Source organism: Podarcis bocagei (genome assembly GCF_964188305.1).
Source record: "Podarcis bocagei genome assembly, chromosome: 3".
In the NCBI taxonomy this organism is placed as follows: Eukaryota; Metazoa; Chordata; class Lepidosauria; order Squamata; family Lacertidae; genus Podarcis; species Podarcis bocagei.
The window spans coordinates 56,269,183-56,285,801 of record NC_138127.1 but is presented as its reverse complement, the minus strand read 5'-3'; the positions used below and the strand labels follow the sequence as shown (position 1 = coordinate 56,285,801).

The window sequence follows — 16,619 nt, the reverse complement described above, 5'->3', positions numbered from 1 at the left end:
GAAACAATTCCTATTCAACAATTTTTAAGGAATTACTACAAACTTAACCTGGTGTTATTTCTTGGCCACAAAGTGCACCCTCACCTCCACCCCAGGCCCCGTATGGATTTCTATTAACTACGTCGTCTAAAGTTCATATTGGGAATGGGAAATCATTTAGGAAATCTATGTACACCAAAAGGAGCTGGATCTATTCATTGTATCAATATGCTTTTTTCTTGCTCCCAAGCTTCTGCACTTAGCTTCAAAAATAAGTTCAATTCTCAGAGATTTGGCTTAAATCCCTTAACACAGCTATATTAGAAAGCCCAGTGTTCTAAGTATTCCCCACACCAATCAGATATGAAGCCTGGACATATGGAAATTCTTTCATAGGATTCTTCAAAAACTGGAATAGGACAGGAGGGGATAACCCTGACTCTCAACAACTGAAAGTTATGAATAATCAAGTTGTTGTTTTTTAAAAAAGAGATTCTATAGGACTTCAATTGCTAAGTAAATCTACTTTATAGTATATCACAAGTAGCCCCTGATTACATGAAACAAGTATGATTTTAAGCAGAGTTTGCAACTATGCATACAATTCATAGTCAAATGGAGCAAACCCTCTGAGTCACACAGAGAAACAATTACCTTTGTATACTTATAGGAAACATTAGATGTTCTCCGACAGCAGTTGGCTATCTTTTGCTTCATGGTCTCTCTACAAAATAGCAAACATTAGCATTACATACTTTGCGTAAAATGCCACTTACAAATTCACTACTTCATTCACTTCTATTATTAACTGCTGGCTTAGCCCAACCTCAGCTTCTACAGAAGGGATGGGCAACCTGTGGCCTTCCAGCCATTGTTGGACTTGGATCAACCCTAGCCAGCAGGGCCAACAGGTCCAGCAACATCTGGAGGGCCATAGGTTCCCCAGTCTTCCCATCACACTGGTAACTCACATTTCTGCCATCTTAAAAAGAAAACATGCAATATTTTATGTGGAAGGGTGCACTAGAAGGAGCTTGCTCAGAGCAAGAGCACCCAATAACCCTTTCCTACTTCCCCTGCACACCATCCCTCTTCAGTTGTTAAAGGATTTAACAGGATGTTGGCAGGTGAGAGGAAGAGAAGCCTGGTGGTCTGCTGAAAAAGTCAATTTTGAGGAGCAACTTGGGGAATAGAGGAAGGCGACTTGATGAAGGGGGGAGGGAGGGAGTGGATTGGTCACAGTAGAAAGCATGAAGGCAGGAATGGGAGAATGACAATTGTACTAGTGCTTAGGAGTTTCAGCAATGAAGCATGTAACCATGGGTGCTTCTGGACACAAGGTTCCCTAAGGAGAGTTGAAGTATCCCAAAGCGGAGATCATAGAATCAGAGTTGGAAGGAAGCCTGAGGATCATCTAGTCCAACCACCTGCAATGCAGGAATATGCAGCTGTCCCTTATGAGGATCAAACCTGCAGCTTGGTGCTACTGTTGCTGGTTGTGTGCTGCCAATGGACTAGAAGTGATCAACATAGCCCCTGGGTGGATTTGCAAAAACTGAATCCGTTGTTCTGAATGCATGGCACTCACAAAAAAATTGCATGGGGGTGAGGACCAGGAAGTTATTGCAGAACTGGAACCCCATTCCATCCCTCCTCCTTACCGTCTTTCCTTTTTATGAAGTAACAGGATAACTAGGCATGCTGTAAGGACCACAAGGAGCAAACTCAGTATGGCACCAACCGCTTGGCTTCTTCCTGAAAGGCCTTTATAAATTTCTTCTACAAATGTTTCGTTGTTTGTTGGCTCGGAGCTTCTGCAGGCAATAAAAAGAAACAGTATTGAGAGGGAGGGGCCTGTATCCAAAAGGTTATCTTCTTACACGAGTGTTCTTTTTGCTTTCATACCCAATTCAGGATTCTGCCTGTGATTTTTAAAGAACTTCAAGGCTTACTAGTTTTATTTTTATTTTATTACTTTATTGAGTTTCAGTCTTTTATTGTTTTAGATTTCATTAGTATTGTGTACCACCCTGGAATGTTTATAAATAGCAGTACACAAATGCCTTAAATTTTAAAAAATAAGCTGTTATATTAGGAAAAGCTAGAGGCATCCAGAATAAGCAGTTTAATCAGTGGATTCTAAATCTGTTTTTAATATACACACACTAGGGAGACTCAAGATTTGTCTTTACGTGGGATCCATTTGCCAATCACGACACCCCTTTAAAAAAGGTAGATGCTATCTAACCCACATAACTATGACTGCAGAATTACTATGGCTGCCACTCTGTGTGGTTATTAGGTGTTACACAAGATTCCAACATGGCTTTTAGTAATGTACAACCCCTCTATGTTATCCCATAGGGTAAACAGTGACAGGTTTCGGTGTTCTCACTTACACCAAGGGACAGACTGCCGAGGTGTACCAGGTAAACAAGTACTGGCAATCTGACGACTCATGAAGGAATCGGGGGATGCCTTCCTTGGCCTGCTGGCTGCAGTGGAAGAAAATGGTTGAAGATGCAAATTTTGTTTTGTCTCTCCCACATTGGGACTCTGAGGAGAACACGACATCCAAATCACCATCTACAAAAAAGAGAGAGGAAAGATTCAAAGTTCCTAAGAAATTACAATTTACCTATTCATATTCTAGACCCCTTAAAGAGAGGACAGTGCTAAGATTTGTTGCAGCTATTTGGATTAGGGGGGAAAAAATAAGGGAGTTCATTGGGCTAAACTAATGTTTGATCTATGCTTTCCAGTTCTTAATCAATTTTTCTCAACAGATGTTGCATTACCAAGACATATTGCTAAGCATGTTTGCTGTAACCCAGTAAGTTAATATTAGAAGCAATAGGTACTTGCCCTGAACATGATATTTAGCCTTGTTAGAAGATCCAATTTTCCTAAAATGGGTATCTGATGTTTTAACTTGACATATGTTGGCTCCAGAGCATTCATGGTGCTTTGAACCAGTGATGGCAGAAAGCTGAATTTCATAAATGTAGGTGTCACCATTTGCTCTTATATCACCGGAAGCATTGTATAATCTGAAACAGAGTAGATTCATGGTTTTTAAAAGACACAGGGAACAAATATAATCAGAGTTAACAAACAAACAAACAAAATATTCAGTATGCATTAGTCAGCTTAAGCACCTCTTCTCACTTGATTGTTAATCCAAGTTCATATTTCAAGTTCAGTTCCATTTAATAAGGAGACCAGCACAGCACATCTCCAGATTATCGTGACTCTTCCAAGTAGGCTATTCTTCCAAGTATACTGTGTTATCTTGTGTTGTTACTTGATACTACTCTACAATATGCATTAATCTTATTTGGTCGCCTCCAAGAACGTCTGAAGCAGCGACTGAGTGGCTGGAATTTTTGTACCCCTGCCTTTTCTACCACTTCTTTTACATCAGGAGAGTATACTTACTTGTAATATATATTGCCTAGACTGAAATTCTTCCCTGTCACTGGATTTATGATTGTGCCATTCTTCATTGTTACTTCCTGGGGTTTCACAGCGCAAGCAGCCCGAGTTTCCCATGTGATGTAGTAGGCACAGTTTTCTTCATCAATCCTAACAGGAAATATTGAGAAGCAAGGAAAAGGTTTACCAGCAATAAGCATAAATGACATGATGGTAGAGGCCACGTGATGCAGAGGGAACAGCTAAGACTTATTTGTTATTTGCTGCATATCTGTGACTGTCTACATTCAAGTGTTTCATTTCAAGTTTATAAATGCTCCCTTTAGCACGTTTCTATGAATACATCTAAACTTGGAAATCACACCAGTTGTATCCACCTATCATCCACATGTTCTACAGCAGAATATCTAAAAGAGTAATCTGTGGCCCACGAGCAAGTTGTGGAACAGCTGGAAATACCTGTTCTAGGCTCTAAACTTGATTTAATTGCTCTGATCGACAGTGAGGCCATTTTGATCAGCACCAGATTATCATTCAGGCTGACAAGGCTCTAGCTCTGAGTCTGTGATTATCTTAATAAGCACTGGTGTGCTCTAATTTTCCCCTAGAAAATCACCAGTTAAACTGGCCCTTCTTAGCAGCCTAAGGCCTGTGATTTTGGTTCTGATAATGTAAGTGAAAGGGAAATAGGTAAGCAGCCCACCAGGAGACCCAGGAATTAAGCTATCCACACAAGAAGTATGAGAAGCATTGTCCTCCAGCAGCTGCTCACTTGATAATAACTCTCTTCAGTAGACAGCAACTCATGACACCGTTCCTCCCTACCACAATCCCTGCATGGACATCATACACTCTTCCAGAAAAACCTGGTTATCGACAAAAGAACAAAACTGCTGCACCTCAAGTCTAGTGCCAGTGTCCCATAGAAACATCTTCCAGTTTGAAACACAGAACGCACACATTTTAAGACCATCAACACCACGGAGTTGAATAAAATTACACTTGACCAGGAAGGAACAAAAAGAGATTACCAACATCAAGACTGGGAGCGAATGCAGTTGCATGTACACTGTCTTTTAGAAATAAAACAAGAGAGAGAACTGGGATAGAAAAGAGAAATAGCTTTGCAAAAGGAGGCTCCGAAGAGGATCTGGAAATATAAGTGGCATGTCATATTTATGTGTGCATTCTACAGCCCTCAGCTATTCAGCAGGGCCAAATTGCATAATAGTATCCCAAGATTCAAGTAAGAACAATGCTTCTGACACTCAGCACTGCAGAAAGAAGTTTGTAAAGATATACAGGAAACCTCACAGACACCAGGAGTGCATAAATCTAAATAATGCTGATGGGGAGCTGCTAAAAGCAGGTTCCCAACTCCCTCTTGCCTGAAGGCTTTATTAGAGATCTGGCAGTAAAACTGGCAGCAGAAGTCTCCAATAAAGAACTGCTCTTTATAGGAACATTTCCAAGACCACGTGACAGACAAGACAGAACAAGGAAAACATGGAGCCTTAGGTAAGCACTAATGACATGGAACAGCACCTCCTAGTGGTTGGTGGTGTTGCTTATACAATTAAAATTCCATCCCCACCAAGTTGCTAACAGACAACCTGAGGCAGTAACTGTCTGCTGAGCCCAAGGGGCAAGTTTTAGCTTGTGTCAGGACCCTCAATAAGAAGAAAATGACTCAGGAAAAGTAAACAAGAACTGCCTCTGTTTCTTAGCCCTGGCAGAGCAGAGTGTGATTGTGAGAGAGATGCCTTGCCAAGTACGCCAAGGAAGATGCGTGGGAGAGGGCTGAACTCAATGGAGAAAAACTAACACCTGGAGAGGAACCACCCGCTAATCCATGTAGAGACACAGAATGTGCCACATATCAAGGCCCGGAGAAGACTCTTGAGCCAACATAAAGCTGGCACTGTTACTTAGTTACATTTTTACTTCAACTCATGCCTGTGGGACACTGTTGTGTTTGAACAAATGAAAAGGGGATGTAATGCAGAATGAGCTGATTAAGTGATAATATGCTGTAATTCAAACATTGCAGGATTTATGTATCTAAATACTGCTTCATTTCTTTCTTCCTCAGGTTGTTACAGGTCAACCAAATTCAACTTCTATTCATGCCAAAAGCACAAATATTATTCCGTTTATGCTGTTTTGTGGCAAAACTTGCAGCTAAGGCTACTGGTCACTCTGAAAATACCAAGGTCAAAAACTCCACCCAGTTGCAAGTCCTTTAAGACAAGCTACTTTAACATTCACGGCCTCCGCCCCCAAAATCCTGGGAACTGGATTTTGCCAAGGGTGCTGAGAGCTGTTAGGAGACCCCCATCTTCTCCTCACAGTTCCCAGAGCTCCTAGGGAAGAGCGACTGATAAGCCACACTGGGAACTGCAGGTCTGTGAGAGGAATAGGGGCCGTCTAACAACTCTCTGCGTCTTTAGCAAACTACATTTCTGAGGATTCTCTGAGGATAAGCTATGCCTGTTGAAGCAGAATAACAGTGAGGATGTGGTCACAGTGCCAAATAGCCTTGGATCCCAATCTTATGAATGTGTGGTGGAAAAAGGTGGCAATTCTCTCTCCCCTCCCTGTCAATTCAAGGAACATTGCAGGAACTACCAACATATCTGAGGTGTACCCATTAATCACAGTAACATTCAAGAGGCCCTCAACTACACTACAGAAGCCAGTTACTCTTTACACTTTACCTATTAAACCTTGGCATGCCAACTGTTTTTCCACATTTCAGTTCTATCACGGTGGTTGCTTTTTTGTTCCTCTGTGGACACTCATGGCCGTTGGAGTAACTGACAAGGATTCTATCATCTGAAACAGAAACATCACGTTCTTGTTAATTAAAATGCAAGATACAGTGTTTTTTGGAAGCAACACAAAAACACAAGGAATGCTTTGCAACCAGAAATGAACTACCATTTTAAAATCATGCCAGCCAGCCACCCCCACCCCATCTTGACCTTACATTAGTGACATTTCTTTCAATGTAATTATTGGTTCTTGTAACGGAAGAGCTCAAGATTTTACAGCTAGGTCAAATGGCCCAAAATATATCAGAATGTTTGTGAATTTAGTTTTCAAAGATTAAGTGCAGCTCTTTCATAAAAGGCAAGGACCAATTGTTTAAGGAGTATTTGTCCTTTGCGGAAGGTTTTACCAAGTATTAATGGCACTTCTGCACAGGCCAGTGTACTGAACAGCAGGCAGCATCCACAGCCTGTTGAGGCTTTACAGCAGACTATCTAGTAATTTATATAGGGGCTGGATTACACCAACGAATGTTGGGTATTAAATGTTAAGATTTGTCTATGCCTCAATAAAAAGTCTAGCTTAAGCGACCCTGATGAGAAGAAATAGAAAACTAAGTATAATATAGATTTCAGCAGTTTAGAGTAATAAATGTAAATAGACACATTTTCCATTAAAATATTTACTTCAGTTGCCCTTTTTAAAAAAAACAAACAAACATGCACTGTATTTAGGTACATACCTGTTACATTTAGTTTCTGAGTATGTACTAATCCCAGAACCTGTACAGCCCCGTTCTGACTTCTCCGGCAAACACTTGCTCGTTCTGGGCAACCTGTGGGTCCTTCGTGGACTCTTTGACAGAGATTCATGTAGTAACTTTAAACGGAGGAGGAAAAGAAAACAAGTAATAGATCAGCCTAGTATATGACTGCATATTTACCATAGCTATGTGTACTTTAGGCTAAAACATTTAAATTCTGCACCAAGAAAAACTGAATGCGGCAACCTGCATAAATTGTGTAAACTGAATTACTGTATTTTTCCGTCTATAAGGTGCCCCCATGTATAAGATGACCCCTATTTTGGGGGACTCAGATTTAAGAAAATGGGGGTGGGGTGGCCCAGAGTATAAGACGCCCCCTAATTTTTGACATTATTTTTTAGGGAAAAAATCTAGTCTTATACATGGGAAAATACGGTAATTGGTCTACTTGCTAGTATCTTCCACAATTTTGGTATTGCGTGTCACAGTAGTGTTCTCCATTTTTCTTTTAATCATTTGGGGACTACCGCCATCTCATGTCTTCATCTCTTCTACGTTAAGTGGACCAAGCCTTTCCATTTCCCTTGTACTAGTTACCTTTTAAGTCTTCTATAAACCTCAATAGTTCTGTCCTGAACCTTTTCCTGTTTGGCAGCTTCTGGAATCATAGTAAGCCCAGTATTCCAGTGACACTGGGCAGTGCCAAGTAGCAACACCGCACCTCTTTTCTACTGGTATACCTTCCCATTGTTACCTTAAGATACAAACTCCTCATGCACTCTCAAAGAAATGAGATCAAAAGACACAAGAGTGCAAAACCAGTTAAGCACAGTCCCAACTGTTTCTGTGTGACACTGGCAGCCTCTTGTCTTCAAAAGTTAACACCAACATTTGTAAGGTGGCTGTCCTATCCTTCAAATAAAAATGTACTAGGAATATGGTTCCCATTAGAACTGTAAAAGAGACTCACGAGCTGGTCTTGTCAGCAAAGATCCAAGATCCCGTGAGGGAGGAAAGCACTCTCAAATCGTACGTTTTGTGCTTCTGAATAAACTTGCACTCCATTTTCCTGGGCGGACACACAACTTGCGTCTTCCATTCAAATGTCACTGTGCAGCCATTTGTCTCACTCAGTAGTTGAGGGCTCCCATCATCAGCGTTGTCATCACACTTGAAAATAATAGTTGATTCCCGGCGGCCATTTCCTGCAAGACACAAGCAAAGGTTTCACCATCATAAGCAATTGTAAATCCACACCCAAATTCTGACCACCGTCCCACCACAGTACACGGGTTGCAACCATGTAGCATTTGAGAAATATTTGCAAGCACAGGGAGCATAGCTGGCACCATTATACTCCAGGTTTTGCAAACAAAACAAAACAAAACAAAAAAACAACCTTAAAAAAAAGCTTGACAACTTTGGCCGAAACTAAAACATGGCAACCCTAAGTAAGCCTACAAAAGTTGTTAGTTCACAAAGAGGGATCATAGAATCATAGAATCATAGAGTTGGAAGAGACCACAAGGGCCATCGAGTCCAACCCCCTGCCAAGCAGGAAACACCATCAGAGCACTCCTGACATATGGTTGTCAAGCCTCTGCTTAAAGACCTCCAAAGTAGGAGACTCCACCACACTCCTTGGCAGCAAATTCCACTGTCGAACAGCTCTTACTGTCAGGAAGTTCTTCCTAATGTTTAGGTGGAATCTTCTTTCTTGTAGTTTGGATCCATTGCTCCGTGTCCGCTTCTCTGGAGCAGCAGAAAACAACCTTTCTCCCTCCTCTATATGACATCCTTTTATATATTTGAACATGGCTATCATATCACCCCTTAACCTCCTCTTCTCCAGGCTAAACATGCCCAGCTCCCTTAGCCGTTCCTCATAAGGCATCGTTTCCAGGCCTTTGACCATTTTGGTTGCCCTCCTCTGGACACGTTCCAGTTTGTCAGTGTCCTTCTTGAATTGTGGTGCCCAGAACTGGACACAGTACTCTAGGTGAGGTCTGACCAGAGCAGAATACAGTGGCACTATTACTTCCCTTGATCTAGATGCTATACTCCTATTGATGCAGCCCAGAATTGCATTGGCTTTCTTAGCTGCCGCGTCACACTGTTGGCTCATGTCAAGTTTGTGGTCAACCAAGACTCCTAGATCCTTTTCACATGTACTGCTCTCAAGGCAGGTGTCCCCCATCTTGTATTTGTGCCTCTCATTTTTTTTGCCCAAGTGCAATACTTTACATTTCTCCCTGTTAAAATTCATCTTGTTTGTTTTTGCCCAGTTCTCTAATCTGTCAAGGTCGTTTTGAAGTGTGATCCTGTCCTCTGGGATCATTTGTAGCACTCTAGTAGCTGGAGAGGAGACTAATTCTCCCCATTGCCAACAGCTTTCCTGCCCAGATACCTGGAAATAAAACTCATCACAGGTGATTTACAGGTCTGTAAGAATGGAGGTAAGCTAGGCTAAATTAATGGTTGAGTGCTGAACACTGACGCTCTGCAAGAGGGTGGTGGAATTAAGAAATCTAGGACAACCATTAGCGATACCAGAGAGGGAAGCACAAAAGCAGCATCGTGAATTTTATTTGATCTACATGCTATCTTTCTGAAAGAAAAATTGTATATTTCACTTTAATATTCTCATTCTAAATGCATCTTCTCCAAGGTAAATCCTTCTGATTTTGGCGGTGTTAACGTGCAAGCTTTGGATTACAGCCTCATATTAAAATTTGAGCACCAGTGTGGTGTAGTTGTTAAAGAGTGCTGGACTAGTCTCCGGACAGGCCAGGGTTCAAATACCCCTCAGCCATGAAACTGTGACCTTGGGCCAGTCCCCATCTCTAAGCCTAACCTCTACCACATAGAGTTATTGACAGGATAAGAGGAGGAGGGGAGGGGAGAACTTTTTGTCACCTTGAGCTCCTTGGAAGAAAGGTGGGATAGAAATTTAATAGAAATAAATAGATGAATAAAATTTCCAAAAAATGTTTCAGTACATCCTGAAACAAACGATTACGGGGAGGAACACACACTATTTGTTACTGTCCATCCCTGACACTACACAAAGGTGCTAACTCTGATGACCTGTTCTATGACAACCTTTACTGCGCATCTTGTCTTGCACATGGGCAAATTGCATGAGCACTGCATATCTTTTCCAACTCAAAATCAAGTTGGTCATTCATCAATAGACTAATCTAATGCTCTATGCAAATGACTCCTGGTGTCGATTGGGAGAGGGCCATGGGTTAACAGAAATATTCACTATCAGCATTCACCCTAACTCAGAGCAAAACATCTGGTTGTTTGCAGAGTTTCTAAAATGTGTGCAGAAGTACTGTGCAGGCTGCAGACCACAGGGTTTGTTGCTTTTCTTTCCTGTGGTTGCTGCTCTACCCCTAGCTACCAACTTGTTCCATCTGAACCTGCCCCAAACTGCAGGAGCATTTTTCCAACGCTTGCTTACCGTTGACACAGAAACCCCATTTTTTGTCCTTTTCAAAGTTATTTGTAGTGGCACACCATGACCGCTCTCGTCCCTCCTGAACGCATGTGTCGTACGTTTTACCATTGTATTGGAGAGGGAAGACACAAAGCTCGTCCAGATCAGTCACTGCAAGTGAAAGGAAATATCAATACACACAGAGAGAGCCACAGGCTGCACCTTTCATAAGCAGGCAATTCCTGCAGACAAGCACACTGGTAGCCACTGCCACTTGTAACTGAAGGCAATGGCTTGAATCCCATATCAGCTACTCAGAGTAGACCCACTGACATTGACTGGCAAGATGAACACAAGTCCATTCATTTCAATGGATATGCTCCCAGGTATTAACTTTACCAGACAACCCATTGATCCACAATGACTAGTTATGCTATTGCGACTGATAACTTCATGGGGGAGACTGCTGTTAACTGTGACAAAACTACAATTATTTCACAGCTGTCATGCTAATTCCTTTCAATTATTATTTTTCCCAATATAAACTGTGCGTGTTTAATCCACACATATGGAGGAAGGAACAATCACCACTCATTGTTCAGCCCAGACACTGAGGTCCAGCTCCAAGGGCCTTCTGGCGGTTCCCTCACTGCAAGAAGCCAAGTTACAGGGAGCCAGGCAGAGGGCCTTCTCAGTAGTGGCACCAACCCTGTGGAACGCCCTCTCATTAGATGTCAAGGAAATAAACAACTATCTGAATTTTAGAAGACATCTCCAGGCAGCCCTGTTTAGGGAAGTTTTTAATGTTTGATGTTTTATCGTGTTTTTAATATTCTGTTGGGAGACGCCCAGAGTGGCTGGGGAAACCCAGTCAGATGGGTGGGGTATAAATTATAAATTATTATTATTATACATGATTTTGAATTTGCCAGAAATATGAGGTTCAAGACTACAACAAGCAGGCACAAATAGAGTTTCAGCCTTAGAAAGATATGCAGATCTGGTGGGTTTTGCCCACCTTCCTTGTCTTGGCATTGATACAAATCAGACAAGAAACAGGAAGCTGTCCCAGCAGGGTCACAACTTTGCGCTTTGCAGAAGCTCCATTTCAAAATTTCCCATGGGAAAGTACCCAGGGCTACTATAGTCTGCTTAGCCTCGGCTAAGTTACCTCTCACTCAAAAATGAGAACCTCCTTCTTGCAGAGAGCTGCTGCGAGGGTGAATGAGCTACGGAAATAATGTTGCTTTGAGTTACCCTTTGGCTTAGAAGCTGGTCAAGTCTAACTACCACATGGGTGTGGGCTTAAAAGCCTTCTCAAAAGTAAAGACTCTTGCTAGTTTAGAAGGCCTTACCTGGAGGGCACTCATCACCACCTGTATACTGCAAAATGACAGCTTCATCTTGATGCCGGTAGTCCATTTTCCTTTCATTTCTGTTGCCAAAGGAGACGGCACTGTTGCCCGAGACCAGGCACACTGCTGCATCTTTGCACTTTCCTTGGGGCACACCAGCAGCACCAGAACACACCCCTAGGTGGTAATTCTTGGACCCAGCAGAGATCTGTATGGGCAAACACCATTGTTAAAGTGCAAATAAGAGTAAATGAAAAATGTTAAGCATGTCTCCAATATGCTGACGTCCAGAAGACTGGGAGCAGAAACAGAGCACAGTGTTACTGTCATCTTAGTTTGTCTAGTTGCTTAAGAGAGAAAACAAGAAGGAGCACCGTGAAGGCTGCCATGGGAAATGTTTACTTTGGCTGCTGCTTGCAAACAGATGGTGGTCTCAATTTCAACAAGCAGTAAAACTTCAAGAGCACAAGAGCCCTGCAGAATCAGAACAACAGGTCCACCTAGCCAAGCATCCTGAACTCAGGCTGGTGAACCAGAGGCCTTTGGGAAGCCAAAAAGCAGGACATGGACGCAACAGCCCTCTCCCGCATGTGTCCCCCACCAACAGAGGCATGCTTCAAAAATAAATACTACTGGAACCACTCAAATACTAACTTAAGTCAGTCTCCCTCACATAACCCTATTGTTCCATGTAACCATTGTTTACAAAAAGTTTTGGGTCTTCCCCTGAAAAAAACCCTGAATATTCCAACCAGAGTTTCCATTCTGGAAGAATTGTATTATTAGTCCACACTGTGAGATCACCTAGGGAAACACCCCACGAAACACCATCGCTTGAACTTTCAAAAGCCTTCAGAACCGAATAGATGCAAGTTACACCTCCCCTCCCCCAAAGGAGATGGGGGCAAATCAAGTGACAAATGCAGTGGAGTTCGCAGCAGAACAACTGGATACTTTTGGGGAAGGGGAATAACCAAAGCTGGCATATGGCAACTGAGCTGGAGATGCTGAGGATTAAACCTGGGACCTGACACATGTAAAACACATGCCCTGCCGCTGAGCTATGATCCGTCGCTTAGCACAAAGCTTGAACCAACCCCTTTCCCCCCACCATGATAGAAACAAGGTTCCAGTTCAAAGCATCCAGCTCCCTCATTGGCCACAGCACCTAAAGTTTGCAGCACATCACCTGGTAAGGCTTTGCAGAAAGTCTGGATAGGTTGAAAGTGTAGTGCAGCTGCTCATCAGCCACCGAGCAGCCCGAGATGTCCACTTTATCAGGGCAAACAACTGGAGTGCTCCATTCGAATATGTATTCGCAGGTGGACTGCCCTATCATTTTTGGCTTTCCCTGTCACCAAAACACAAACAAGAGAAAACAGAAAATTGTTTAGGCTTGGGCTTACTGCAACCTTCTTCTTTAGGAATCTGATACTCAAGAGCAAACTCTGGGTTAGCACTGTGATTCGTCAGATCAAAACAAAACATAGTTCGGGTGCAACACTAAGCCTGTGATTATGATTGGTTGCTCCTGCGCATGCCAGAGGCAGCTGTGTGTTCACGGTAAGCCACTATAATGTGCAAACGCTGCCAGTGAAATTAATCCCATTGCATTCAGTCTGTTATAAGGAATATATTCATTTCTTCATCTGGACAAGTACTGGGTAAGGTTGTAGGTAGCTAATAAAAAGCTGATCTGCCACCATTATTCCTCTCCACCACTACCCCCTTATGGTGTTTTAAACAATGGCTCTGACTTCTGAGGTCCCTTCTTATGTAACCCAAACAGATGCTTCCCATGTACTCTGGTAGTGCAAGAAGCCAGAGGTGATATGGGAGGCATCAGTGATGGACTCTGCAGGAGTGAGTGGATAAATCAACTCTCCCCCATGTGATTAAGGTTCACAGGATAACTGAGTAGCCTAGAAATCTCATCCTGCAGAAACTCTTGTGCCAATGAGGCAGAATACAAATGCCCTTTCTCTGCCAAGGTTTGTGCTGTCTACACGGAGAATCACTTTTTAAACTGTTTGATTTTCTATCTATTTTAAAGTGGAAACATGCCATGCACTTATGCTCAGACTTAGACCCATTAAGCAGAAGAATTTACCTCTGTGATGCGGGGCTTGATAGAACATTATGGACACAGTGTTCCTGCTGTCTGCGTAATTTGCTGTCAGCATCCCTCATTAAATTCACATTAGAATCATCAAGACATTTTTAAAAAGCAGGAACAGCCTTTGAAGCTAACAGCACACATCTGCCAAGGCTTGCAACATTTTCAAGCATACACAGAGATGTAAATAAGACATTAAAGGTCAGGTATTCTGACTGCATGCACTTCATATGCAAGCATGGAACCTTCTAAGCCACACACACACACACACACACACACACACACACAAACACGGATTCTAAGAATCCCAACTTTCCATTCAAGATCTTGTGAAGAAAATCTAGCAAATACTCAATACCTTCCACATCCCAAGAAAACTGGCAATGCCTTGCACATCTCCCTGCCCTTCTCCAGTAGCAGCTACTCCATTCCTTAACCCCCACCCTAAACTTTCATGCCCTTCCTATTGCCCATTGCTCAACAAAAAATTGGACTACAAAAAGCTTTGGACACCTGGATTTTGGAAGAGCAACATGTTATATAAGCTTCCTGTTTTCAGAATTCAAGTCTACATTCAAACTCTGCAATGGTGACCTAGTTATAGAGTTTAGAAATAACTAGCATCTTCTATGGTTAAGAGTTCATCAGAAGTATTATTTGGGTGAGTTGAGGGTCAAAGATGGTCAGAAGCAAAAGAAGTATTTCTCGCCTCATATCAAGGAAGATTTTAGTACTGAGTTTTGAGTTTCTGTGGGACATGAGTGTATTGCACTTTGAAAATCTCTGCAGCAGATGCACTACGGGCTCTTGTGGCACTTTGCAAATTAGCATTTGGAACAGATTTAATCATCCTTCACTCAATTCACTTTTGTCCTTTCCCCCCGAAGATTATTCTCTTCCCCACCACCACCCTTGATTCAGGCTTGGCAGTACGCAAAATAAGATGACCATTACCAGATTTGTCCCTCTGCTGCAATGGAACACAATGAGAGATGAATACTTGAGACTTTTATCTTCCAGACAAGGAGTGCTACTGTTAAAAGCAATGTAAACTTCATGTGTTGCAGGGTTGAGCTTGGGAGGCGCAGTAATACGACCGATATCCTAAACGAGAAAACACAACAAATTAACTTGGTTGTGACACTTTCACACGAAGCACTGGCATGATTTTCCAGTAGTGCCAGCAAGCACCAAGACAAGATGCACAAAAAACCAAGAGAGGATTCCATTTCACATGGAGAATGGCAATGAACACTGAAAACTGCAAGAGCAGCTTCACAAGTAATGTGGAACAAGGCGGCAGTGTTCTTGGGTTGTACAATGATGGTAGACTAAAGGCAGGGTACTGGATTTTTGAAGGCAGCCTCACATTGAAAAAACTAGTAAGACAGAGAAGTTAATTTAAACATTCTTACAGATGTACCAATTTATTAAGTAAATGGAGCTTTCACTTAACAGTGGGCCATTCAACAACACACTTCCCCTACCTGCAGCCTGAAGGGAAACAGCCCAGAATTCCACCACCTCATCCCGCATGACATACAGAACAGCTATAAGAGTGTCCCTCTTTATATGAGAGGCCAGGTGGCTAATTTAATGTATTACTCATGGTTGTCCTATCTTTCTGTCTTTGGTCTGCTGCCTTCCTCCAGTGTCAAAGATGGAAAAGCAAAGAGCACAAGCAACTTTAGAAAGACAGTTAGGACCAAGAAGTCTGCATTTTGGTACCGCAAAAAGGCAACAGAACTAGTACAACTCTCTGAGGCTTCCGCACATGGCCCTAGAATCCAAAGCTCCTTTGTGTCAGGCTGGGGGGGGGGGGGTTGAGTTGAGCAGGTGTCCCTGCACCTGGCCCTGCCAGTCTCTGCTGGCTACAGCCTGCAGAGTGATGCCAGCATTGCTCCTTAGGCACAAAGTTCCCCATTCTGCTCACTGATCAGGCAAGCAGGAGGAAGCGCCACCAGAAGGTGCTCCACTAGCAGCAGCCCATGCAAAGCCCCAAGAGGTTGGCTTTGTGGGAGAGGAAGGCACTGAGCTTGCCGAGGTCCCACTAGATTTGCTTGCCCCCACCAACCCCACCTGGTTGGTGTGAGCAGCAGGGCTGTGGGCCCACCACTCTGTTAGGCCCTGCCAGAATTTCAACTGCAGCCTTACGACAGCATCCAAAAGAAAGTTGATCATTATAAAACAATCTGGCAAAATAAAAACATTTGCACATCTTATTTCAGACTTTCCACAAAATAAGATCACCACATTGTTTGGGCTGTAATACAATTCAATGCTGCCCGTTTTCCTAATTTTTATAGCATTTTTTTCCTTTGAAAGGAGACACCGCACTCTCCCACAGACCACATCACAAATTGATTTTGGAACACATACAGTGGTACCTCGGGTTAAGTACTTAATTTGTTCCGGAGGTCCGTTCTTAACCTGAAACTGTTCTTAACCTGAAGCACCACTTTAGCTAATGGGGCCTCCTGCTGCCGCCGTGCCGCCAGAGCACAATTTCTGTTCTTATCCTGAAGCAAAGTTCTTAGCCCGAGGTAATATTTCTGAGTTAGAGGAGTCTGTAACCTGAAGCGTATGTAACCTGAAGCGTATGTAACCCAAGGTACCACTGTATTTCGTCTTGAAATAGGTTTGCCATGAGATGTGTGGATCTGTCGCTTTAAAAATAGCCCCAAAGCCTTGAGTACAAGTAGAAAGTTATGCACTTCTTTGGATATAGACCATGATTTGGTAAGCAGCCCC

At 42.7% G+C, this 16,619-nt stretch overlaps 1 protein-coding gene across 1 annotated transcript in view; it reads right to left on the bottom strand.

Moving 5' to 3' along the window:
* Positions 1-16,619, bottom strand: part of IGF2R (insulin like growth factor 2 receptor) — a 70,417-nt gene that overhangs the window by 2,229 nt on the left and 51,569 nt on the right. Inside the window, exons 36-47 of the mRNA XM_081187524.1 lie at positions 14,823-14,972; positions 12,942-13,103; positions 11,753-11,960; positions 10,422-10,568; positions 7,923-8,157; positions 6,929-7,065; positions 6,132-6,249; positions 3,418-3,564; positions 2,845-3,029; positions 2,379-2,565; positions 1,641-1,793; positions 634-703 (exon numbers count right to left, since the gene is read on the bottom strand). Coding sequence (XP_081043650.1) covers positions 634-703; positions 1,641-1,793; positions 2,379-2,565; positions 2,845-3,029; positions 3,418-3,564; positions 6,132-6,249; positions 6,929-7,065; positions 7,923-8,157; positions 10,422-10,568; positions 11,753-11,960; positions 12,942-13,103; positions 14,823-14,972 — 1,899 coding nt within the window. The remainder of the gene's footprint in view (positions 1-633; positions 704-1,640; positions 1,794-2,378; positions 2,566-2,844; positions 3,030-3,417; positions 3,565-6,131; positions 6,250-6,928; positions 7,066-7,922; positions 8,158-10,421; positions 10,569-11,752; positions 11,961-12,941; positions 13,104-14,822; positions 14,973-16,619) is intronic.